Source organism: Saccostrea cucullata, unplaced genomic scaffold, assembly GCF_032062105.1.
Source record: "Saccostrea cucullata isolate Sc308-1 unplaced genomic scaffold, CSIRO_AGI_Scuc_v1 ctg1, whole genome shotgun sequence".
In the NCBI taxonomy this organism is placed as follows: domain Eukaryota; kingdom Metazoa; phylum Mollusca; class Bivalvia; order Ostreida; family Ostreidae; genus Saccostrea; species Saccostrea cuccullata.
Window position 1 is genome coordinate 1,553,253 of NW_026920581.1, and position 25,444 is coordinate 1,578,696.

Below are 25,444 nucleotides of genomic sequence, written 5' to 3' on the forward strand. Positions count from 1 at the left end.
TATAATACTAAAAATATTTTAATCCATTACAAATCGTGTAATTAACTGTAAGTAACATTTTTTTAGATCTTAATTCTAAGGGCAGATCACTCTAACTGCAAAAATTACAATCTGAGTAGAGCTCTTTAATGTGCAGTGTTTAGAGCTTCCTTAAATCTCAAAACTAGAAGGGGTCATGTTGTACTGTTACAGGTAGTAGTGAAGAGAATCTACATTGTACATGTAAAAACCATGTCTTTACAACCTTTATCTTTTACCCTTTGAACCACTAAAATTATTAGGAATATTTCTGGAGTTAGAGTCATCACCATAAGTTTCATTGCAAAAATTTTATTTCATAGTTGAACAAAATATATCAGTAAAGAGCTAAATTCAAAAACATCTTAGTCATTACCAATAGACAAGACAATTAGGAAATAATAACACATTTTTTTAAATCCATATTTATTATGAAAATAAACAAGATCATCTGTGATCAATTAAACAAATATCATTTTATTGTTTAACAGAAATCAATGGTTCAGCACAATGAAACTGGCTTAACAAACCCTGAAAATTAATGTACACAATGAAAAAGAGAGAGCAATAAAATGGTCCTATATGAACACCTATTCAGGAATATAAATAATAAACGTGTATACTCTCTGGTTAGCTTTTACCTGTAAATAAAGAAAAAATCACGAAGATTCGGCAGTTTATCACATTTTTATGACTGAATCCCTTTCAGATGGGGGAAAAAATTAAGTAACATTACATAATTTTTACATGAAAAAAATTATAAAGATGTTCTCCATCTGATAATCAACATAATGTATTTCGATCTCTTTCTCTGGTCATCCAATATTGTACACAAAGCAGAAAGTGGTCAAGATGCTTATGTAATAGATGAAAACTTTGTTAAACATATATTGGATATACTCTTTGATGAGTGGGCATGGAAATGTAGAATGAATTTTGCATGATCTATATTTGATGCAACAAATAAGTCTCTAATTTGTCTAAATAAGCTCTTCTTTTGAGGTGTAAACAAGATAATTTGTTATGTTATGGCATTTGATTTCATAACTCAACTAAAATGTCATCAGATGTAGACTATTTTAACGTAAACATCAACACAAATCGATTGCGATACTTTCAGTGTATGCTCCACTAAATAATAATGTGCGTTTGACAATTTAGAGAATGATAACTGTCATTCTATTAATGAAAATGAAAGTCTGAAATCGTAAAGTTTTAAAGTTTTGGAGATCACTGAATATTAATGGGTATCTCAATGTATTACCCCTCCAAAAAATGACATCATGTACAACTTACTTCAAAAATCTGACCGACTTACGGGGAAATTTTTGCACAGACATGGCAGTAATATTTGAACACTTGTGAATTTTCACGACAGACAGATTGATACACTTCACCAGATAGTCCAGTGCCACACTTGTTAACACACGAGAGCCAGAAATGTCTATCACTTGCAGAGACTGTGTGAGCACTGCATTATTGGTCTCCAGTAGCTTTCTGATTCCTTCGTTGGTAATTCTTGGACAATAACTGATGTCAAGTTCCTTCAGTTTGGTCAGATACTGCGGAATAAGCTGCAGTGACTCGTCCTCAATTTCAGTTCCAGCGATGTGTAAACTGGTCAGCAAATGAAGTCGACTAACGTCATTCATCCCAGGTCGTAGGTCACTGGGTGGAGTTACGAGGTCCTTGAAATGAACATGGTCCAGTCCCAGCATCCAGTTCAAATTCAATGCTGTCAACAGCGGACATGAGGAAAAACAGAGAGCACTGACCGTTGCCCATGAACAAGAGGACATGGACAGATTCTTTAACAGAGGGATTCGTGCCAGAAGCCAAGATAACTGCTGCTGTGTCATTACCACATTGTTCAATTTCAGCCCATTTGGTTGACGTTTCACAATACCTATCAAATGTGGCTGGCATATTCTCCTTTTGCTCAAGTCAATACATGGCCACAGCTCGTGATTCATTCCCCACCTGTAAAACGCTTTATTCACAGACAGACACCTGGCCAGGTCTGGGTAAGGCAAAAATGAGAAAATCTTGGTCCAGTGAACTCTCTCCAGAGGGTGGTGGCCCCCGCTTTCAAGTTCCACACAATCTGGAGGAGGTGGTGGAGCTGTGGGCCTAACCACAAACTTCCTCTGCACCACCTCTGTTACTTTCCCTGGCACACTTTCACTAGCACCACCACTCTTCATTTCAGTACCCTTAGTACTTTGTTTATGAACATTTTCCACTTTCTTCACTTTTTTCGTTGATCCGTACTTGCGTTTTATTCCTTGTGTTTGCTTCAGTCCCCTTTTCGATTCCACTTTCTGTTTATCACCACTAACCTTTTTTAATTTTGTTGGAAAAAACTTAAAGGGTTCCACTTCTTCTGAAGAGAAGCTGTACTCTGTGGCCTCATTTTTACACTCCGTGGATGACAGAAGACCTTGACTTTCCATGACTTTGTCCTCCGTTTCAGCTTGGTCATCTGGTCTGGATGCAAAGCCCTGGAAGGACAAGGACTTCAGTCATTATATAGGCACACCATGCTGAACCATACACAAGACAGTCAAGAAAAGAGTCCAACATATCAAATTTATTAACATTTCTAAAAGATCAACAGATATTTCATACAAACTACAATTTATTCATAAAAATTACATATTTGAGAAACGAGAGACAAACTTAAATATTTCCCATTTCAAGAACTCTTCCATAAATGAAAGCATGAAAAAGTAGGCATAACAGTAAAAATAGAAATAATGCTTTGAATTAACTTGCTTTATAAAAGAAAAGGGAAGTGCAGAAATTACATCCTATATGTATTTTTTGCATTTTAGTAAAAAATAAAAGTCAGGTTGTGAGAAGTATTTTAAAAGTAATTTTTCATAATCCTGTTTTTGATAGATTACTAGATATAGAACTATTCTGATAAACTTAATGTAAATGTTAAAACTGTTAATACTAGTATTTGAATTTAATTTTGTTTGCTATGTACATGTAAACTAAAATTTGTTTCATGTCAGAAGAATTTCATCAAGGAAATTCAAGTATCTTGCTGATCCCATATCCAGATAAAATTATTTTTACCAGTTCTTATAGGAAATTGTGACCAATATTTAATCTGTAAGCATAAGCTGATGTAAGAATGACTTATTTAGCTATGTTGGAATTTCCAATATTATTACAAATTCGATTCCATAATGAGCATTATAAAACAAACATCGAGTGATCAAATGTACATAATATGGGCTTAAAGGAACAAACTACAAGTATCTTACATATTTAAATTGAGCAATGGTTTGTTGATATATAAAATGTGTATATACACATGTTAACAGGAAATGCTTCACCATTTGCAAGATGTAAGTTGAATACTATTTATGTCAATGTCTTGCATGCAAAATGATAGATAAACCCACTAAGATCTTGACTTATCTGTTAATTGGCAAGAAGAACCTTGATACATATATGAAATTTCCAAAAACTTGTAGAAAAACTACAGTATATAAAAGGCAACATAGATTTTTCAACTGTATAGTGAATTTGTATGTTTGTGTAGATGTCTCTAGATATAACATTGACAATCTAAAAAATTAAGTACAATTAACAAGAAAAAAGAACACATGCACATTTGAATACTAAAGGGACGAAAAACCCAACAACAACATTTTTGCTAACACTATTCACCATAAAGAATTAAACCTATAAGTTGATTCAGAAAGATAACAAAATGACATTGAATTTTGATCTTCAAATTTGATTTCATGATGAATTTCATAATGAATTTTCAATTAAATGTTTGCACCTAAAATCATTGAAAGTTTCATCACCAGGAAATTTCATTTTAAAATCTTGAATTTTCTTGTTACAATCAAATTTTTTGCAGTAGTCATATTTGCCCAGACCACTGAGGCTGAACTTAACGAGATATCACTGACGCTGAACTAATTGAGATATCACCAACGCTGAGCTAATCGAGATATCTCCGTGGTATAACTACCTCACGTCTCGGTCTTTTCTTTGGGAACTCAGACTCCATATTTTCGTCAGACAGTGTCGGTGACCTTTTGACCTTACGGCCTGACCTGGTTATTACTGTCTCTTTAATCTTTTTTGGACTTTTCTCTGGCAAACTGCCCCATGATGGTCTCTGAAATGAAAAGCACTCATTGATTAAATTAAAACTTTCGCAAAAAATTAAAAAGAAAATTCAGTTTTAACGTTATATACTAAAAGAAAATGAACGGAAATTGATTAATCAGAAAAAAAAACTTTAAACATAAAAGAAACAACAGTAACTGGTCATCTGATTAACTTAAGGGTAAACACAATATGATGTTGTTGATTAAACTCACATAATTTGACAATCCAAGTTCATACACATATACACAATGCTTTCCATTGCAAAAAGGGAAGGGGAGGAGGAAGGAGAAGTAGGGTGGGTACAGGAGGGGGTTGTAACTCTTACAAGATTCCACTAACCTTTTTTGGTGGATTACTTGAGCCTGCTGGTCTGCCTGGTTTCCTCTTGATGCCAAACTTTTTGGGTGACTTGGGTGAGATTTTGGTTTTCAGAGACGGTTGTAAGATGGACTTCTTCTCCTTTTTCACTGTTGGTACAGGGGATGTGTTGGGAACAACTTCTGTCAACTGACTTGGAGGAGGAGAAACATCCAGCGTGACGTCTTCACTGATCTCCGTTTCTGTCAAGGAATCTTCCTCAGTGTCCACATGCTGCTGAAATAAAATCTACGCAACTCAGTAGGAGTTCTACAACTTAGACCAATTATTCAGATATAAAAAAAATCAATAATAATTCCAAAGGTCACTTTCACCCAGGTCTTTGTGATTTGTTTTTCTGAAGGATATGAAATTTGATAATTATGAATATTTTTTATGTAATTTTTTTTACTGTAAAATCATTTTAATTTGTGGGGTTGGGGGGTGGAAATCATTTGGAGTGCCAATGGTTGTGAATAATCAAAATTTCACCTGTGTTTGGGGACATTATTTCAAAGGTATTTTTGTAACAATAATCATTCCACAGTAATCAGAATGGACAACATAAATGTCAAATGATTATGTAAGATTCAGATGTAGAAATAAAGATTTACGAAATACTGCATACAGTAAAACTCGGTAATAACGAAATAACTGGGACCTCTGAAATTTATTACTTTGTTATATCCGTAATTCGATATATCCGTATAAGGAATTCGTTCAATATATATAGTTGGGGATCCAAGATAATTCGTTATATCCGTGAATTCGCAATATCCATTTTCGTACTAAACGAGTTTTACTGTACAGGGAAATTTCATGTTCAACCACTTTTCCTTGTAATTGGGGGAATTTAAAATGGGTGAAGAAATCATTTGCAAGTTTGAAACGGGAAAAATATAACCCTTTAATATACTGTAAATCATTATCTTATGGTGCATATCTTTAAAGGTAGGTATTAAGCAGGTTTTAACTTTGTAAAATAAACAACATACCGTGTATTCTTTTTGCTGTTTCATGACCACCCTCTTGCCCTCTGCCTCTGACTCGGATTTGACTTCTGCGGTGGAATCGTATGAAGATGCTGGGCTCCCTGCCCTGGGACTGTATAGATTATCCTCCCTTTTTATCCGTGTAAACCTTCCCTATAAACAGAATATATAAAGAAGGATATTATTTAAATATTACCGTATTTGGCCGGGTATAATACGCATTGATGTAAAATATGCACCCCCCTTTTTGAGTCTGAAACTGGGGAAAAAAACGCAGTTCGGATGTATTATACGCAACAGAAAAATTTACCAAGCGATGTTCTGAACTATGAAAATCACGGTAATTTGTTACGAAAACGAGGATTAGGTGTCAAAAATTTACTGAACACACTTTTTTTAAAATACACACTTTATAACTTTCTCTTAATCCTCATTCCGTATCGCGGCAATCTGGAGAAAATTATTTACTCCTTTATTTCAACAAAGCACAAGATAATGTTGCGTAAAAGTATTAACAGATTTTTTTAAAGAATAGTTACGGTGATTTTGAAATTATGCGTCGCCATATTCTTAAATGAAATAATTTCATTTCAACAAAGCAAGAGATATTGTCGAAAGTTTTATCAGTTGTCATATTTAATTTTGGTTCTAGATAATTCATGCTTAAAATTATCTTACAATATTTTAACAGGAAACGAAATTGGAACATCAAAGTATTTATTTCTTTAAGAAGACTACGATTTTCCTCTTTTGAATCTTCGCGGATATCTTATTTTCTAAATGATACCACTTTTATTAAAAGTTTTAGCATAATTTATATTTCATTTCTCAACTCTCAATTATTTAAACAAGAGGCCGATAAGTATAAGATAAGGTAAAATTACATTTAACAAGTGTTTAATTGTTTAAAGTGCCATAATCAACAGATGCTCACCATGCCCACACGGTACCGCTCACACATACGAAAGGTCATAAACCGACCCCCAATTTTTAACAAAGAAAATAATCACAGCAATTAACATGGCAGTAAATAATCAGTGCTCTAACTGTAAAAAACATTGCTTTGGAGTCGGTAGACAATTAATTGCCCCGAGGGGTGTTGATAGGTAATTATCATTTGACCAGCGCACGTGTGTCACAACATTGGCTTCCTTTCATTGGGACGTATGGAGGGGTGTTAATATTGTTGCAGATAATCACTGAGTTATTTTAAACCTAAAATTAAGATTTATTTTATTGTATTTCATTAAAAAATGATTTATTACTTTGTCTGGCAGATAAGGTGCATGTGCACTATCATTCCGGAAGCACGTGACATAGCTATGAGTGAACGTCTAAAAATAACATCGGTAATGGCGGCCTCCTCGGAGACAATCAGCATGCAGCTCAAATTACTTTCAACTTACTTTTTCATGTTATTTGGGCATAAAAAGATTATGAAAGTGACATTTTTAAGAAGCATACCTTCCAACAATAACTTTCCGAAGTTTAAAATATGGCAATTAACAAAAGAAATTGCATATGTCTTTAGGTAATACTACGGTATGTACGTATGATAGCCGTGTTTCACCTGAAAGAAAAACTTGTCAAAATCCCATTGTGATGTAAAATACGCATCCCTTTCTCACAGAAATTTATTTTAGGAAAAAAGTGCGTATTGTATTCCCCCAATTACGGTAGCTTATTTCACACAAATATTTTCTAAATTGTGAATATTCTGAAAAACAAATGTCAATCACAACTGATTTATGAATCCTAGTTAACTTCTCACCTTGAGCAGACCTTGTTTGCCATCTTGACAACATTTTGGACATTCCCAGCTGTTTGGGGAATCCTCATTAATTACACCCTCGCTCTCTAAATTTTCAAGCTTTTTGCGGAGGCACTCTGGATGGTTGATTTCCCAGCAAATACAGCATTCCATGAGAGTGGTAACCATCTCTTCAGGGTTTTCTGCTGATTTCACTCGGTCATCTTTTCCACATATCATACAGACTGCAGCGTTTGGGATTACAGGCTGAAAATGAAGAAGATAAAAATACACTGTATGCAAAGTGGCAATATATTTCTGGATAGTGCTAGATATTTAAGATGTCATACAAAAGTCTTCCCAACGGTCACAGAATTTCATGTTCATCCATTTTTTTAAAAATTGCATACTGATAACATACTACAAAACTACATAATGCTTACTAAGGATAATGTAATTTCCATCAATTCCGTTAGTATTTTGACACACTTACTGCCAAACACTGCCTGCTCTTGCATGACTGCTTCATCCGTCCTGGGCCCCCGTATTTCTTCATGTCCTTACAGAAGTTACACTCTCCACAGTCTGTTCTCGTGCATGGTTCACACTTCTTACAGCGCGTCCTTCGTCGCCTGATGCACGTGCTAGAACTTCCTTTGGATTGCTGTGTCTTTAATACCTTCATATGCCCTGTTCCGGTTTTATAGACTTTTGGTTTGGGGGGCTGTAAATTATTATGGATAATCAGTTAGTTAAATGGCCAAAGATACAATAAATGTCAATTTCATGCAGATTATATTTTATGGCTGTTTTTTGAAAATGAAAGTAGACTTTTAAATAAATTGACCTTTTTTGAGACTGGCCAAACTAGAATAGGTTCTCCATTACATGCTAAACTCTGATCATCATCTGCATGATCTTCAAGTAATTGCTGAAATAAATAAAATCAAAAGTGCTTGAGAAATGTGTTCAGCAAGTCCAATGTGTAAGAAAAGGGTATGACGTTTAATTTTGACACAATGCTCCTAAAAATATACTTTCTAAAATGCTGTATATGCCTGATTGACAAAATTCAAACATTAACTACATGTATCAAGTAAGACATTTTTGTGTTTTGCCCCCCCCCCCCTTTCTGATTTTCTACATCAATGAAGTCCTTTCCCTAGATCTGCTGTTAATTACCTTTGCATCATTTAACAACATCTCTGGATCAAGCACATCCTTAGGATAACCTTTCTTGGCAGAAGGCAACTCTTCTATCCACTGAATTAACTGCGAGAGTCCATTTAATTCCCACTTTGTCAAATAATAAGTTTTATTTTCCCTCTTGCTGGGCCTCAGTGACGGACTGTGAACCATCTTATATCCCGAATCACTTGTCTTGATTTTCCCTTTTTGAACAGTTTGTTTTGCTCCCATTTGTTTTTCCTGAAACTCACTATTGGCACATGATCCCAGAAAGTCCTCGGATTTATCGTATATTTCCGTGTCAGCTGAGCTACAGCTGTCCGAAGAGGATTTTCGAGGAGACCTCACACACTGGGGGGTGACGTTTTCCTCATCACTAACTGACCGATGTTTTGGGGAGGACTGGTCTATTCGGGTGAGTTCGATGGTCACACTCTTAGACAGCTTGGGGGTAGCTGGCCGCTGGCTTTGAACACTGTTATCACCGTCCTGTGAGCATTCGTCTTGTAGGAAGGGAGAAAACTCTCTTTTGTCCTCGTTTTCTTTGTCCTCGGGTGGCATCTCCAGACACTGTTTTCCAGTGATGCAGGTTACGTATCTTGCCAATACGTACCATGCTATCTCTGTATAGAAAGGGTAGCGAAACTTTTGTGGCACCTTAAAAAAATCCATATAATACATGTATTTCTAATGAAGTTTCTTCCTAAAAACTATTTTACTTCAAACATTTTCTGAAGTATTAAAATTCATCAACATGCAAAATTAACTAAATTTACAAGTATTTAATCAAGATATAATCTTAATATTCACAGTACATGTACCAAAAAGAACAAGAGGCCCAGGGGCCACAGCGCTCACCTGAGCACATCGGGCTTGAATTTACTCCCCCCCCCCCCTTTCCAGGCGTTCATCATTTGAACAAACTAGAATCTACACTACCTGAGGATGATTCCATATAAATACCCCGGGTATCACTAATCATAGCTTTGAAGTACTTGAAAAGAAGATTTTAAGAGCCATTCTCTGTAATGATTTGAAATTTTATATAGGAGCTGTGGCACGCATAGTCTCAGAATTTCTCCAAACTCTCTATGATAAAAGGCATTGATACCCTGAACTGAAATCAGGCAAAAATTGGTTGCTATGTTTTATAGTTACCATGGCAACATGTCTTAAAGTTCGAAAAATGGCATTTTTTAACATGTTTAGAGCCCCTTAGTTAACATTTGCGACAAAGCAAACAATTGTTCATGACTGTTTCCAAAAGTTGAAGTTCAGATGTCTCAAATGCATAATAAACATGTTTGGTAAATTAACTATTACATACGTTACTATGGTAACAAAATATTCAAAAGTAAAAAAAATATTCATTGAATTTTATAAAGTTATACTCGTAAAAATAAAAAGCAATTATACAATAAAATGTGATCAAATAATAGAAAAAAGAGCCTTGAAAAACATTCCAAGAAAAAATATGATATTTCATTTTGGTTGGCAATGGTTGCCAAGGTTTTTATGCCCCAGAGAGCCTTCAAAGTAACACTATGTATGTTTAAATATGATCTTATCTTTTAAAAAAAGCACATTTCCTCATAACTAATGATCAATTTTATAAGATGTTGGTGTGCTTAAAATTTTCCCATTTCAAAAAATTCAGATTAGATTCTTTAAATAGAGCGTTGCTATGGAAATAAGCAGAAAATATATGCTTAAATACCTGAAAAATTTTTTGTTTCCTTGGATACGTACCCTTAAATGAAGATTCCCAAAACCTTTTTGATTGATATTTATTAACAGCTAACTTGACTTTTAATTTTGACTATCATCCAATCTCTAAGTGGATGCAAGAAGTTGGCACACAGGATTTAATATTGATATAAAGTTAAAAAAATCGAACATTTTCCCTTCTTGGTAACCATAGCAACAGTGTTGTTTTATTCATCAAATTTTATCAATATATGATATTTAACTTCAGTTCTAACAGATGAGACTATTGTAGTTGAGCTCTTTAATTTGTTTCTTGATTAAATGGCAATTTAATTCTTAATGCAGCGGAAAAAAATTCACTTTTAAGCACTAGTACTTTGTTTCCATGGTAACACTACAAAGTAGCAATTATACCCAATTTTTCTTATGGTTTTGGTGTTGCAAGGTCCTAAGGATGCATATTTGCCAGTCTTGAATTTTCATGTTTTTCCTCAAGACAGTAGCATTAACCCAATCTTAGTTACTGGTTTTGCATGGTAACACTGTGTTACCATGGCAACCATAAAAGTTATTTATAGAATAATATTGCTTATACTTATATACTTAAGGTCAAACATTTTCATTGTTTTTTTTAAGTTAATGATTGAGTTTTAGCATGTAACACCTACCATTAGTGAATATGGAGTGTTTTTCAGCATATTTCAGCATTTTAAATGTATTCCAAATGTACCCTTGGTTACCACTTACTTAGAGATATATTCTAAACAGTTTCTTCACAGTATAAGTGACATCAAGGTGTCATGTTTTTGTTAGAATGGTTTGTTTGCTTTTTCTAGTTTTTATTAAGCCACAGTCAGGATTTAAAGTGGCTGAAAATCTCAATTTTTCAAACTTTCCCGGCTGTTGCCATAGCAACCGAGACACTTAGCAACGAAATTTTGTTTGATATTTGTTTCTGGTGTCAAGTACTAAGCATGGGTGAAGTTTCATCAAAATCGGTGACCATGCGTGGCAACGAAGTTTAAGTGGTTACAGAGAATGGCTATTAAAAGGTTTCCCTATATATCCGTATGTAAAACTTGGGTCGGCCATTTTGGCCCCACCCTATCCCCAGGGCCAGGGGTCATGATTTGAAAAAACTTGAATCTACACTACCTGAGGATGATTCCACATGAGTTTCATCTTTCCTGGCCCAGTGGTAATTGAGAAGGATTTTTAAAAATATTTCCTATATTTTCCTATGTAAAACTTGGGTCAGCCATTTTGGCCCCATCCTTGCCCCGGGGGTCATGATTTGAACAAACTTGAATCTACACTACCTGAGGATGATTCCACATGAGTTTCATCTTTCCTGGCCCAGTGGTTCTGGAGAAGAAGATTTTAAAGATTTTTCTTATATATTCCTATGTAAAACGTTGGTCGGCCATTTTGGCCCCATCCTTGCCCCAGGGGTCATGATTTGAACAAACTTGAATCTACACTACCTGAGGATGATTCCACATGAGTTTCATCTTTCCTGGCCCAGTGGTTCTGGAGAAGAAGATTTTTAAAGATTTTTCCTGTATATTCCTACGTAAAACTTGGGTCGGCCATTTTGGCCCCACCCTATCCCCAGGGCCGGGGGTCATGATTTGAACAAACTTGAATCTACACTACCTGAGGATGATTCCACATGAGTTTCATCTTTCCTGACCCAGTGGTTCTGGAGAAGAAGATTTTTAAAGATTTTTCTTATATATTCCTATGAAAAACTTGGGTCGGCCATTTTGGCCCCACCCTTGCCCCAGGGGTCATGATTTGAACAAACTTGAATCTACACTACCTGAAGATGATTCCACATGAGTTTTATCTTTCCTGTCCTAGTGGTTCTTGAGAAGAAGATTTTTAAATATTTTTCTTATATATTCCTATGTAAAACTAGGGTCGGCCATTTTGGCCCCATCTTTGCCCCGGGGGTCATGATTTGAACAAACTTGAATCTACACTACCTAAGGATGCTTTCACATGAGTTTCATCTTTCCTGGCCCAGTGGTTCTGTAGAAGAAGATTTTTAAAGATTTTTCCTATATATTCCTTTGTAAAACTTGGGTCGGCCATTTTGGCCCCACCCTTGCCCCAGGGGTCATGATTTGAACAAACTTGAATCTACACTACCTGAGGATGCTTCCACATGAGTTTCATCTTTCCTAGCCCAGTGGTTCTGGAGAAGAAGATTTTTAAAGATTTTTCCTATATATTCCTATGTAAAACTTGGGTCGGCCATTTTGGCCCCACCCTTGCCCCGGGGGTCATGATTTGAACAAACTTGAATCTACACTACCTGAGGATGCTTCCACATGAGTTTCATCTTTCCTGGCCCAGTGGTTCTGGAGAAGAAGATTTTTTAAAAATGCTATTAATTTTTAACAAATTCATGATTATCTCCCCTTGGGAAAGGGCGTGGCCCTTCATTTGAACAAACTTGAATCCCATTTACCCAAGAATACTTTGTGCCAAGTTTGGTTGAAATTGGCCCAGTGGTTCTTGAGAAGAAGATGAAAATGTGAAAAGTTTACGACTACAACAACGACAACAACGACAACGACAACGACAGACAACGGACAAATTTTGATCAGAAAAGCTCACTTGAGCCTTCGGCTCAGGTGAGCTAAAATTAAATGCATCTTTTTTAAATCACATGAAAATAAGCCAGCATTACAAATTTTTGAAGTGATCAATATTAACCTTTTTTCAATAATTAATTATACTCACTCGAGTTCTGTCCTCTACTTCTGAGACTCGGAGTTGATTTTCTATATTATAACTATGCAGAAAATTTCCTCCAAATACCAGGGAGTCTTTAGGGGTAAAAACTGCATGTATCCACCCTATGAATCAAATATAATGTAGCTTTGCGAAACTTTCATTTACAGATGTTTATACCTGCTCTCTTTTCTTAAATATTTGTTGGTGAGTACAGAGAAAAGTCGGTTTTATACATGTAGAATTTCTTCAACATATTCATACAAAATGTAGGCGTATAAATCTATAAATGAAAATTTTCATACAAAAAAAAATTACTGTATAACGGGTATTTTTTACGTGCTGCTAATTTTTACTACTTTTTACGAGTTTTATAAATCCGTAAAATTTAAACGCGTAAAATTTCACAGAAGTAAAAAACGCCTCGCCTAAATTTTGAAGGAGAGTATTTCAATGCTATCATTGCCATTTAGCTAAGTATCTGGAGGCTATAGAATTAGTTATGACACTCGTTGGTATTTTGGGGAACTTTTTAATTGAATATCGATTAGGATCAAACAAGTATTTCTTAATTAATGCACAAATTATACAAACACGGTCAATTACCTGGTTCCTCTTACGGGATGCATAATTTCTGATAATGGCTTAATTATTTCAGACTGAAGTCTTCAAATTACAGCATACTCCGGATATATTGAAATTCAGGGGACCATGCAAATTATTTCAATATATCCGTAATTCAATATAAGCCGAATCGTGAAGCCGCCATTTTATAAGTTCAAATCCGATATAAAATAAAGAAGAACAAAACCCGAATAAATTAATTTTGTCATCGTTTATGTATAACAGTAAACAGATTAAATAGAATATTAGTCCTTGAAAGTTTAAATAAAATTATTTCTTTCTGTTACATTGAAAAGACAATCGTCAACCTCATTATTATTCCACGTTCGCATTTACTAGTATTAATGTTTGGAAAAAAATTACCGGACTTAAAAGGTTGAGTACTGTCGAACACTGCTTGTATTTAATCGTAAGTGTACCCGAGTTAATCCCTCAGCTATTTCAAATTTAGGCTTATCAATAGCCATTCACAGTACGCATTTAATTTCAAAGTAAAGGTTTTTTTTCTAGATATGTGAGGGTTACTACATTACGTTTAGCCTCAATATCTCAATATTGTATACGTGGAAACAAAGAATTTAACAGTGAATAATTTTATTAAAAATAAAATAATAAAAGTATAAAAACACAAAAGGTGAAAACTTAATTATTCACACCTTTTTATATCAACTTGTCAGTCAGGCATAATTTCTGTCCCAACTGTAACGACAGCCGCCAGGAAGTACTTCAATATAACTGTTATGAAAACAACTCATTATCACTTGTGGGGACCGATCAGTGGCTTCAATATAAGCGAAATTTCAATATAGCCGATTTCAATATAACCGTTATTTTAATGCAAAAAAAGATAAGAGGCAAAAATTGGGGATTTATTTTCATTTCAAAATAAGCGGAATTTCAAAATAAGCAAGTTCAATATAAGTGGTAGGGGTGGGACGATACACAGATCTTACGATACGATACGTATCTCGATATAATGGCACGATACGATACGTATCTCGATATTTTGATTATTATAAAACTATTTTTAAAAATTAGTATTTTTTTTCATTTCTTGTCTTGTCATTAAATCAACATGATAAATTATACAAGAGGCCCATGGGCCACATCGCTCACCTGAGAAGCTTTGACCATTCTGTTCTTTACCGGATTTCCCCCTTGTTATACATAATGCATCCCCACCCTACCCCACTGATCATAATTTAGACATTTTGAAATCTATACTACCCCATGATCCTTCCATGGGCACATATGTTTCAGCTTTTTTTGCCCAGTGGTTCCTGAGAAGATTTTCAAAGATTTTTCCTATATATTTCTATGTAAAACTTTAATTCCCTATAATGGCCCCGCCCTTCCCCCAGGGGTCATGATTCCTACAATTTAGAATTTACTACCCCAGAATGCTTCCACATAAGCTTCACTTTTTCTGGCCCAGTGGTTCTTGAGAAGAAGATTTTCAAAGATTTTTTCTATATATTTCTACATAAAAATTTGATTCCCCATTGTGGCCCCGCCCTTCCCCCGGGGGTCATGATGTGAACAATTTAGAATCTACACTATATCAGGATGCTTCCACATAAAGTTTCTGTTTTTCTTGCCCAGTGGTTCTTAATAAGAATATTTTCAAAGATTTTTCCTATATATTTCTATTTAAAAATTTGATTTCCCATTGTGGCCCCGCCCTTCCCCTGGGGGTCATTATTTGAACAATTTAGAATCTACATTATACCAGGATGCTTCCACATAAGTTTCAGCTTTTCTGGCCCAGCGGTTCTTGAGAAGAAGATTTCCAAAGATTTTTCCTATATATTTCTATATAAAACTTTGATACCCAATTGTGGCCCTGCCCTTCCCCCGGGGGTCATGATGTGAACAATTTAGAATCTACACTATACCAGGATGCTTCCACATAAGTTTCAGCTTTTCTGGCCCAGTGGTTCTTGAGAAGAAGATTTTCAAAGATTTTTCCTATATATTTCTATGTAAAACTTTGATACCCCATTGTGGCCCCGCCCTTCCCCCGGGGGTCATGATTTGAACAATTTAGAATCTACACTATATCAGGATGCTTCCACATAAGTTTCAGCTTTTCTTGCCCAGTGGTTCTTGAGGAGAAGATTTTCAAAGATTTTTCCTATATATTTCTATGTAAAACTTTGATACCCCATTGTGGCCCCGCCCTTCCCCTGGGGGTCATTATTTGAACAATTTAGAATCTACATTATACCAGGATGCTTCCACATAAGTTTCAGCTTTTCTGGCCCAGCGGTTCTTGAGAAGAAGATTTCCAAAGATTTTTCCTATATATTTCTATATAAAACTTTGATACCCAATTGTGGCCCCGCCCTTCCCCCGGGGGTCATGATTTGAACAATTTAGAATCTACACTATATCAGGATGCTTCCACATAAGTTTCAGCTTTTCTTGCCCAGTGGTTCTTGAGAAGAAGATTTTCAAAGATTTTTCCTAGATATTTCTATATAAAACTTTGATTCCCCATTGTGGCCCCGCCCTTCCCCTGGGGGTCATTATTTGAACAATTTAGAATCTACATTATACCAGGATGCTTCCACATAAGTTTCAGCTTTTCTGGCCAGCGGTTCTTGAGAAGAAGATTTCCAAAGAATTTTCCCTATATATTTCTATATAAAACTTTGATACCCAATTGTGGCCCCGCCCTTCCCCCGGGGGTCATGATGTGAACAATTTAGAATCTACACTATACCAGGATGCTTCCACATAAGTTTCAGCTTTTCTGGCCCAGTGGTTCTTGAGAAGAAGATTTTCAAAGATTTTTCTTATATATTTCTATATAAAACTTTGATTCCCCATTGTGGCCCCGCCCTTCCCCCGGGGGTCATGATGTGAACAATTTAGAATTTACACTATACCAGGATGCTTCCACATAAGTTTCAGCTTTACTGGCCCAGTGGTTCTTGAGAAGAAGATTTTTTAATGACCCCACCCTGTTTTTGTCTTTCCTTGATTATCTCCCCTTGCGAGGGGATATGTCCCTTCATTTTAACAATTTAAATTCCCCTTCACCCAAGGATGCTTTGTAGCAAGTTTGGTCAAAATTGGCCCAGTGGTTCTTGAGAAGAAGTCGAAAATGTGAAAAGTTTACAGACGGACAGACAGACAGACAGCTAGACAGACGGACGGACGGACGGACGACGGACAAAATGTGATCAGAAAAGCTCACTTGAGCCTTCGGCTCAGGTGAGCTAAAAACTATTCAAAAGAATTAGTACTTTATTTCATTTTTTGCCTTGACATTAAATCTACAAATTATTCTATATCAAATCATGTGTGCTTTGAAATTAATACTTGAAGTTCCTCAATATCATTCACTAAAATTTTACAAAAACAAAAATACATGTACATATTTATTACCAAATTACTTTTGAGAAGTTGTTTACAAATAGTTGTGTAGTTTAGCAGAAAACACTGACTAAAATTTATTTAAAAACATCACATTTACATTTTTATTAATTGCTGAAAGTCTGTAGCAAAGCTGAGATTACAAAAAAAATACGAGATGGACTAACAATGAATAATGTCAAATGCTCTGGAAACCATGCTTTCTGTGTAAAGCACGCATTATATACTGAACTTTTCTTGTCCAATCTTCCGAGGCTGTTTAAAAGTGAAAACATTTTACCCCTAAACAACGACTTATTAGTTCTAAAGTGTGTTTTCAATAATCACATCGTCTCTTCGCTTCGTACAAGCCGCCATTTTCCAAGGACATGTACTTTCATTTCCAATTTTTGGATAGGTCGTTCGTGTATCGTTTCGTACCGATATTTGAATGCATGTATCGTAAACCGTATCTTAGAGAAAAATATCGACATGTATCTGTGTATCGGTATATCGTCCCACCCCTAATAAGTGGAGTAAGCTGTATATCCGTTTTTCAAGATTTTGACCCTTTCTTCTTTTTATTTGCTTCCAGTAAAAACTTCGACATTCTAATGCATCGTAATCCGTGTCCCCTGTATTATTCTGTCAACTTAATCATTATGGCTTGAGTTGTCTCTCTTTGTTTTCATTAAAATGAAGATGGGCATGTGATGCGCAACAATAATGATGCGTGAACATGTGTATTAATTGACAAAGGAATAAATTCAGGGCATGTGATATATAAAGGTATTTAAATGAATAAACATATCACTTAAGGAATCAACACTCGATATCACGGGAACAATTTCGTTTTTATTTTACATCGGGTTGTCCAGACATTTAAAACATGTATGCTAACGCATTCAAAATGCTAAATCATTAATTAGGAACTTCACCTCTGATGATTTTAATTTTTACGGACTTGCTCAATTCGTAAAAATTTAACGCGTAAAAAATAAAATCACCCTATTTCAACAGAAATTCGTAAAAATTTACAGCAGTAAAAATTACCCATTATACAGTATTTTAAGAAAGAGAGATTTCTTTTTTCAACTATGTTATTATCAAATTCAACAGGTTTAATTTTAAATGTATACTGTTTTTCTTTTTTAATTAAAGCACATTCCCTTATGATTACCTGATGGTATAATAAAAGTATATCCCTGTTTTAGCTCAATTCTCTGACAGCCTTCGACATGGTCAGCTAAGAAAATGTCTCCTTGTTTCCCCGACAGGACCCAGTTGGTGTAGATCTCTACATTTCTCTGTGTGGGGGGTATTAACCAGAAGACCTTCTCTCCGTGCAGAATGTGGTACCAGACTGAGGTGCCACCAAAATCAATGTGGAAATCAGTGTAACAGCCCTGGACACTCATCAAACAGTACCTGTAACATACAACATATAACTCTTAGAATTCTTATGGTATATTATGTGTAACTTGAAATATTGTGGACTCTAGATGGGTATAAATATGATTTTGGAACACTAGAAGTGTTCCTCTTTTTCAAATAGTCTAAATTTGTTCAAGGTCATAGAGGTATACATGCATCCACATTCTAAATATTGGGCAAATAAGTCTTAGTATTCTAGCTCCATATGCATGAAACTTCCTCAGCATAAGTCAAAATCATGGATTATATTGGGCTGAAATGTCGTAGAAGATAGATAGACCAATTCAAGAAAAAAAAATTTCAATATCCAATCATCAGAGCAATGTTATGTACAAAATTAGAGATTCTGAACATAATTAAGATCTTAGAGATGATTGAAAACGTGACTTAATCAGTTTCATGATCCTGGGACCTAGCCCGAACAGTTTTTGTAGCCAAGAGAAAGGTCGACATGGAAAAGCATTAAGCACAGCATTAAACTTTTTTAAAAATTCCAAAATTCATCAATATAAAATATCTCTTACTTTTGCACTTTGGGGTATTTCATTTTTTCGATGATGTTGGTTGACTCTGTCTGACATTCCTTCAGATGTCTTGGCCACACTGTATCCACCCAGTCCATCTGTCTCACCTAACAGCAACAAAATATTGAAATCTTAAACTAATGTGACATTTTGTTTCCAAAAATTTAAAATAATTGTCTCTTAAAAATTATATGTAGGTATAATTCAATTTTATTTTAATCTTAATTTCCAGGAAATAACATTCCTTAGAGAAGTTTTCTATGCAAATTTTATCTCTCAATTTCTTCCAAAAAAAATTTCCCTAATCACCACTGCATTGAGTACACTAGAACACAACTCCCTTTTTACAACAAGAACTTATCTTATAAAACTTATCTTATGATTTTTCCCCCCTTAAACTGATAAAAAAAACTATTTTCTGATATAATATTCCCGTACAAAGCTGGGTGATTCCACATAGTTCTCTAGTTTGGTGTGACTGAACTCCAGACTGATGACATTGAGTAGTCTCTGTCTCTCCGGATTCTCGTAATACTGGACCCACTCACGCATAGACATCTCCATCCCTTTCTGAGTGTTGACGTCCATAACATCCAACATTCGTCTGCTCCCTACAGAGAATTCAGCCAAAATAATTCAATATATCAAGGAAAGTTTGTAAAGATTCTTAAAGGAAAAAAATGGAAAAAAATTAAAGAATTTCTTGAAAAAGAACATGTGATGAAAAGTCTCAAAACTTTTTTTTTTCAAAAATCTTTTATTTTCTCATTTATCTCCCTTTGAACTTAAAGTCATGTTGATAATCTTATTTTAAATGATCAAAAACGTCTTTTAAATTATGCCCCTTTGTATGTCACTTTGCTCCATATTGTCTTACCAACACACTGTTTGACATCAGAAACTTTAAAATTTTCACTTGGAACTCTACAAAATGAAAAGAATAGATATCTTATATCTTACTATCATAGCTTTATAAATATTTACTTTCAATATTTATCATATTGTACATCTATATAGTAAAAACTTATCGGAACCTTACCTGAGACCAAGTCCTGTCTTCTCATAGAACACAAGAGGAAATTCCAGGCCATGTTCTTGGATGTACTTGAGGCCAAACTCTGGGGAAAAAAAATAAAGGAACAAAACGTAATTTATTTTCAATTTCAAATGCTACATTATCTTCTAAATGTCTAACAAATTCTCCTTTGTTATTGTAAAGAAGGCAATATCTATAATTATATAAATTAATCTGGTTTTAGCAGCATAATGACCCCCCCCCCTTTTACAGTCAATCCTCGTTGACTACTTACCCTCGCCCTTTAACTCCTTGACATATTTTTTGCTGTACTTGTTTGATTTGAGTTTTTCATCCAGTGTGTAACTTCTCTTTCCATCAATGTCATCGTCATCCAAATCAACATCTGTGTAATGCTTTCTCTCCTTCACTCTCTGTAATAATGACAAAATTCTGATTACATTCAAATCAACGTCTCTCTCCTTTATCCTCTGCAATAACTACATTCTTATTACATTTAAATAAATGTCTGTGAACAATGTTTTCTATCTTTTCCCTTCAAAATAATTACGATACTTATGTTTTATTAACATCAATGTCTCTCCACTCTCCATATCAATTAAAAAATGTATTGTATTTTAAAACGTCTGTGTAATGATCTCTCTCTCTCTCTCTCTCTCTCTGTAAAATTTTTTAAAATTTGTATTACGTTTAAATCAACGTCTGCGTAGTACTTCCTCTCTTTCACCCCTGTTAAGTTTACAATATTGTAGATACATGTACAAACACTACAATATATAAATTCAACAAAAGCAAACCAAGATTTGTCTCAAGGACAGACTTGTTCTATTTTAGTTTCAGCGCACTGCGCAATGAATGGGGGAAAATCTATATTTTTTATAACCCAACTGCATTGAAATAATCATGGCTACATTCATATCACACGTTATGTAAATTGTAATGCAGTTGACATAATTACTTTAATGTTGATGATTAATTTTCCATTGTCAGAATGTCTACTTAAAAATAGCAATGCGCTCTCATCTTCTTCACGTGAAGGAATGTCTTTTTCTGCAATATTCCTAGCGTCCCCGAACTCCTTACTTTTATCGATTGCCTCACTCATCGTTGGAAAAATATGAACACCTGTTAAGTTTTAAAAGTTTAACATTGCACTCATGTCCACAGCATTGAGGTAAATAAATAAATAAATAATAAAGCGCGCACCCTCCTATGTAACAATAATGTATCCGGTGCACCGCATTACATATCCTTACCGCCACGTGTATGCATATTTACGGTGCACTTCACGCGTGACTAACCGACCTATATCCGCCACTGTTTCTATGTCAAAGAAAAATAAATATCTTAAAAGTCTCTATGGGTTGACCAAACATGCAATGATAATATCGTTTACTTAATGTCAATTTGTAAGAAATTCAAACGAATACACATAATAATAATTTATCATTGCCTTGTACTGGTATTATATCAACAATTCCTAGTAATTCGTAATTCGTTATTTCGAAAACATATTCATTTATGAAAAGAATAGCAGCTATTTGTATTCTTTAATACTTTAAAACTTAAAAACGTTCGTTTTAAAAAGATTTCAGACATGTTTTACACATTACTTGAGTAAATCTAATCTTTAAAAATTGTATTTATAGTATATATACATTTTAAAAAAGAAAAGGCATGCAAAAATAAATAAATAATACAAAAATAGTGAAACTTGAACAACTGCTTTCCCGTTTTTCATCGACAAAAACTTCTGTAATGCTTTTTGTTTTGAAAAAAGGAATTTTTTTTCCCTTACTTTTTACTGAAAAACCGATAAATGCTCCTCCTTTGGTACATTATAACCTCAAATGATTAACCTTTATCAATTTATATTTTTAAAAAAAAAAATCATTATTTCATCATTAATTAATGAATTATATTACTTCATCAATAAATAATCAATTTTTATAACATTTTAACAATAATTTTTACAGTAAAACGTGTATCATTCGTAAAAACCATGCCCTTGAATACCGATATACTTGCACTGCGTAGCATGCCTTTAATAGGCTTTATGTGCTCAAGACGAGAAATAAATAAATGTCATAATTTCTGTCTTGGTTATTATGTATAATAAAAGAAATCTACAACTTATAGCCCCCTCCCCCAACATTTTATATCGTTAAAAAATTATTGTATGACAAGTGAAGACAATATATAGTTCATTAATTTAAAAAAAAATCGTGCATGTGATTTTATAAGTAGAAATAGAAGAAAAAATTAACGTGCGTGAGATTTTAAATGCTCAATCTTAAAAAACTAATTCAACTTTGCGAGCCAAGGGCTCACCAATTATACGCCCTTGCTTAAACAGAAAAAAAAAACAGAAAAAAAGTTACTAACTGCAACTTCTATAACAAACTAAATTTTCTACTTTTTGCTTAGTCTTCCTTTAAATCATTAAAGACTCTAAAACTCAAGACAATTTATATTACTTATAGAATTATTTTTATGACGCTATCGCCAATGCATGCACGTGTGCATCTACCTCTGATGAAATAGTCAATAATAGTGACGCTCACCTGGACTGAACATCACGTGTCATGCAATAACCTTTAAATTTTCAAGAAAAAAATAACCGACGCACATTCTCCAATTATTATACAAAAAGATTATAACAGTGGTAAGGTCTTGAAATGTATATACTTATTCATTTATATCAAAAGACTGTCATACGTATAATTTCAATATAAAAAAAAACGCTTAAATCTTATTATTTCCTTTAAAATATTTTTTTTACATTTAGCATTTCCTATATATAGTGGAAAAGTAAAAATAAATTTAAAAAAAAAATCCCCGGTTTTATCTAACGAATACACATCTTATTCTGTGGTCTGTAACCTTGTCATTTCATCGTATTCTTTATATGGTTTGTTAAGGAGCTGACAAAATAATTACGAAACATATACACTATACTTATTTCTACCATTACCAAAAAGTCAAGAAAATAAAAATCGATTTCAATTTGTAGGTTACCGAAATTAACTTTATCTTCCGATTGCAACTTCCATCCCATTCAAAAATAAATATTACAATTTCGTTTCTTCCAATTGGATATGTCTTCAAATCAAATTCCATTTCTTTTCTGCAAGATTTCTTAAGTTTTCTTCAATCATCATAGAGAAATAAGCACACTGCTATCAGATTTACACTTAGATCATTTCTTTTTTGAAAAGCGACCACTTGCCTTGCTTTTGTGCGGCATATTTGAAGGTGTTGAGCTGACATTCCACATTCCTACCTTAGTCTTGTCAGCCTCTATAACCTTTACCTCTCGTTTTCGCATGCTCCAGTAGTAAGTGTAGTATATACCTTTACGTGCTATCTAAGACTTCGCCAAAAGACGATGATTAAATTTTGAATTGTTTGTAATAAACAAATCTTGTACTGTTAATCTTTACCGTTCTAATACAAATCAGTACTAGTGCGTGTTAACATTTCAGTTCTTAAAATTTGACTAAAAATGAAACATTTTTCACGCATGCTGTGGTATTAATCAAATTTCCGATCACTACTGTTTTGTAAGGAAACAAAATCCTATACTTCAAAACTATTTGATTTTATTTCTTTCTCTCCTTAATTTTGAATTAGCTTATGTCGTTGCTTATATAATTCAAGTTCAAATTTTCTTACAATCACACTATGAAAAACGATTCACTTCTGAAACACGTATTTCAAGACACTTTTCATTTGGAACGAAGATATATTTTTCATCTGCACGAAGATAAATAATCAAGAAGTGACCTATAATCAGACATATTAAGAAAGCAACCATTTACATGAAAATTGATAGAGATATTAATGATTTTCGATTCAATCGTGAAAGCATGCAGCAAGCCATTTTTTTTTCTTTGTGAGCACTATATATTAACTTTGCAGGTGTGTTTCGATTATTTATTTCTTTCACATGATCAAGTCACCAGTCTCTCTTTATGGATTGTCAGAATTATAAAAGAAAATACCACATATACACGCTTTAAAATCGAGATCCCATGTCGACATAAAATCGACAAATCGAGCGTTGCGCCCGCGGTCAAAGTATAGAGAGAGAAAAGGGGACAGTTTGTTTTTCCTTTAGTTTATGTGTTTAGTGCTCCACATCTGCATACCACAGTCCTTATTTCTTTCTATTTCTTTATATTTATCAAATAATAATCTTTTATGATTTATAAATGCTAGAGAGACAAAAATTAAACCAACTCGATTTTCACGGAAGTAATGCATTGTTCACGTACATGCAGGCATATAACGAAAAATACTAAAAATGTTCGTTTTTAATTCATATATTTCCCTTTCCCATCACAAAAGAAGCATTGACTGATAAATGAGGACTGTAAACTGCAAAAACGTATAAAATGTCCCTATTTTTGTCCACATTCCAGTATATATTCAGTAAAACAAGCTGTTCCAGAAACAAATGAAAAATTACATAACAAATTTATGTGTATCTTTTGAACCCCTTTCTCATTTATTGTTGTTTGAAAACATTATTTTCTTTTTATTAAACCTAAAAATTACAATCACAGTCAACTCCGTGTATATATTTGTGAAAATAATGTAAAACTTTGAAAAATATGCAACACATTATATTCGTTGAATATACTTAGACTTAGACAACGGGAAGAACATTTTATGCAAGGAAAAACAATTTATCCTCTTTAATGTATGAATACACCATTGGAAAACACAAACTATAATATGTTTTTAGATTTGCAACTGGAAAAGATCACTTTTGCGTTCTTTTTATTTAAAATATTCATTTGTTAGGAAAAAAAAATACACTTGGACACGTGTAGCCGATTTGCGATGTCTCGGAAAAGGTGTTTTTTCCTGAAAAACAACCTGAATTTCTGTATAAAATACCATAAGTAGCTTGTTTTCATATTTCTTTTGCTACATAAAATTTAAACAGACAGTTAAAAGAATTCAAAATGTTTTAATACGACTTTTTTTGTACTTAACACTGTTCTTCCTAATTTGCTTACACAATTTTACATAAGATCTTTGCATAATAATTCTCGATAAAATTGTTCACCAGCTAAACAAAATAAAGAAAATCATTCACAATCAAATATTATGTTGGCTGTGATACTGGGTATATTGCTAATATTTATTATAGATCTACATTTCTTTTGTTGGTGGTCAGTATGATACAAAATGGCTGCTTGCAGGGTTTACTTCATATCACAGTTTATCGTTAGCACGTAACTTTTTGAACATTATTGAGTCCTTAACCTACCAATTTGCGTCCTGCCTCTGGCGAATCAGTCATTTTGTTAAGTCGAAAAAAGTTATTTTTGGGGCATATTCCTATTATCAGTGAAAATAATTCTAGATTTCACAGTTTAGCGTGCATACAAAGTCTCTGACGTCACACTCTGAACGTACATATAAATATACAGACCACGTGATAACAACTGAGAGAGGGACCATGTCAAAAGTACAGTAATATATCCCTTAATAAATTTCCAATATAAAATAAGGAAGGTAAAATCCTTAAATAATACATATAAATCCCATTATTTATTCT

General features: G+C 33.9%; 1 protein-coding gene across 2 annotated transcripts; it reads right to left on the bottom strand.

Annotated features, from left to right (window-relative positions):
• Window positions 1-447: 447 nt before the first annotated feature.
• LOC134252469 (lysine-specific demethylase 2A-like) lies at window positions 448-25,302 on the bottom strand. 2 transcript variants are annotated; one of them, XM_062734967.1, is made up of 16 exons: window positions 25,154-25,201; window positions 20,147-20,285; window positions 19,876-19,954; window positions 19,714-19,760; window positions 19,275-19,447; window positions 18,837-18,943; window positions 18,059-18,306; window positions 12,904-13,019; window positions 8,440-9,102; window positions 8,105-8,188; window positions 7,751-7,981; window positions 7,279-7,524; window positions 5,511-5,660; window positions 4,498-4,752; window positions 4,016-4,165; window positions 448-2,519 (listed from the first exon to the last, which is right to left on the bottom strand). In XM_062734967.1, the coding sequence occupies exons 1-16, from the start codon at window positions 25,184-25,186 to the stop codon at window positions 1,311-1,313; spliced, it is 3,930 nt and encodes a 1,309-aa protein (XP_062590951.1). In that variant the 5' UTR covers window positions 25,187-25,201; the 3' UTR covers window positions 448-1,310. The 2 variants fall into 2 exon arrangements, with proteins under 2 accessions (XP_062590951.1, XP_062590943.1); XM_062734959.1 differs by having other exon boundaries at window positions 449-2,519; window positions 4,498-4,749; window positions 25,154-25,302.
• Window positions 25,303-25,444: the final 142 nt, after the last annotated feature.

What these genes read in the sequence shown, in the direction of transcription:
- LOC134252469 (XM_062734967.1), bottom strand. Translation starts at nt 25,186, where the DNA reads ATGACTGATTCGCCAGAGGCAGGACGCAAATTG. An exon ending in CAGAGGCAGGACGCAAATTG is followed by an intron (nt 20,286 to 25,153) that starts GTAGGTTAAGGA and finishes TCATTATTACAG; the next exon opens with AGAGTGAAGGAGAGAAAGCA. An exon ending in TACTTTTATTATACCATCAG is followed by an intron (nt 13,020 to 18,058) that starts GTAATCATAAGG and finishes TTTGATTCATAG; the next exon opens with GGTGGATACATGCAGTTTTT.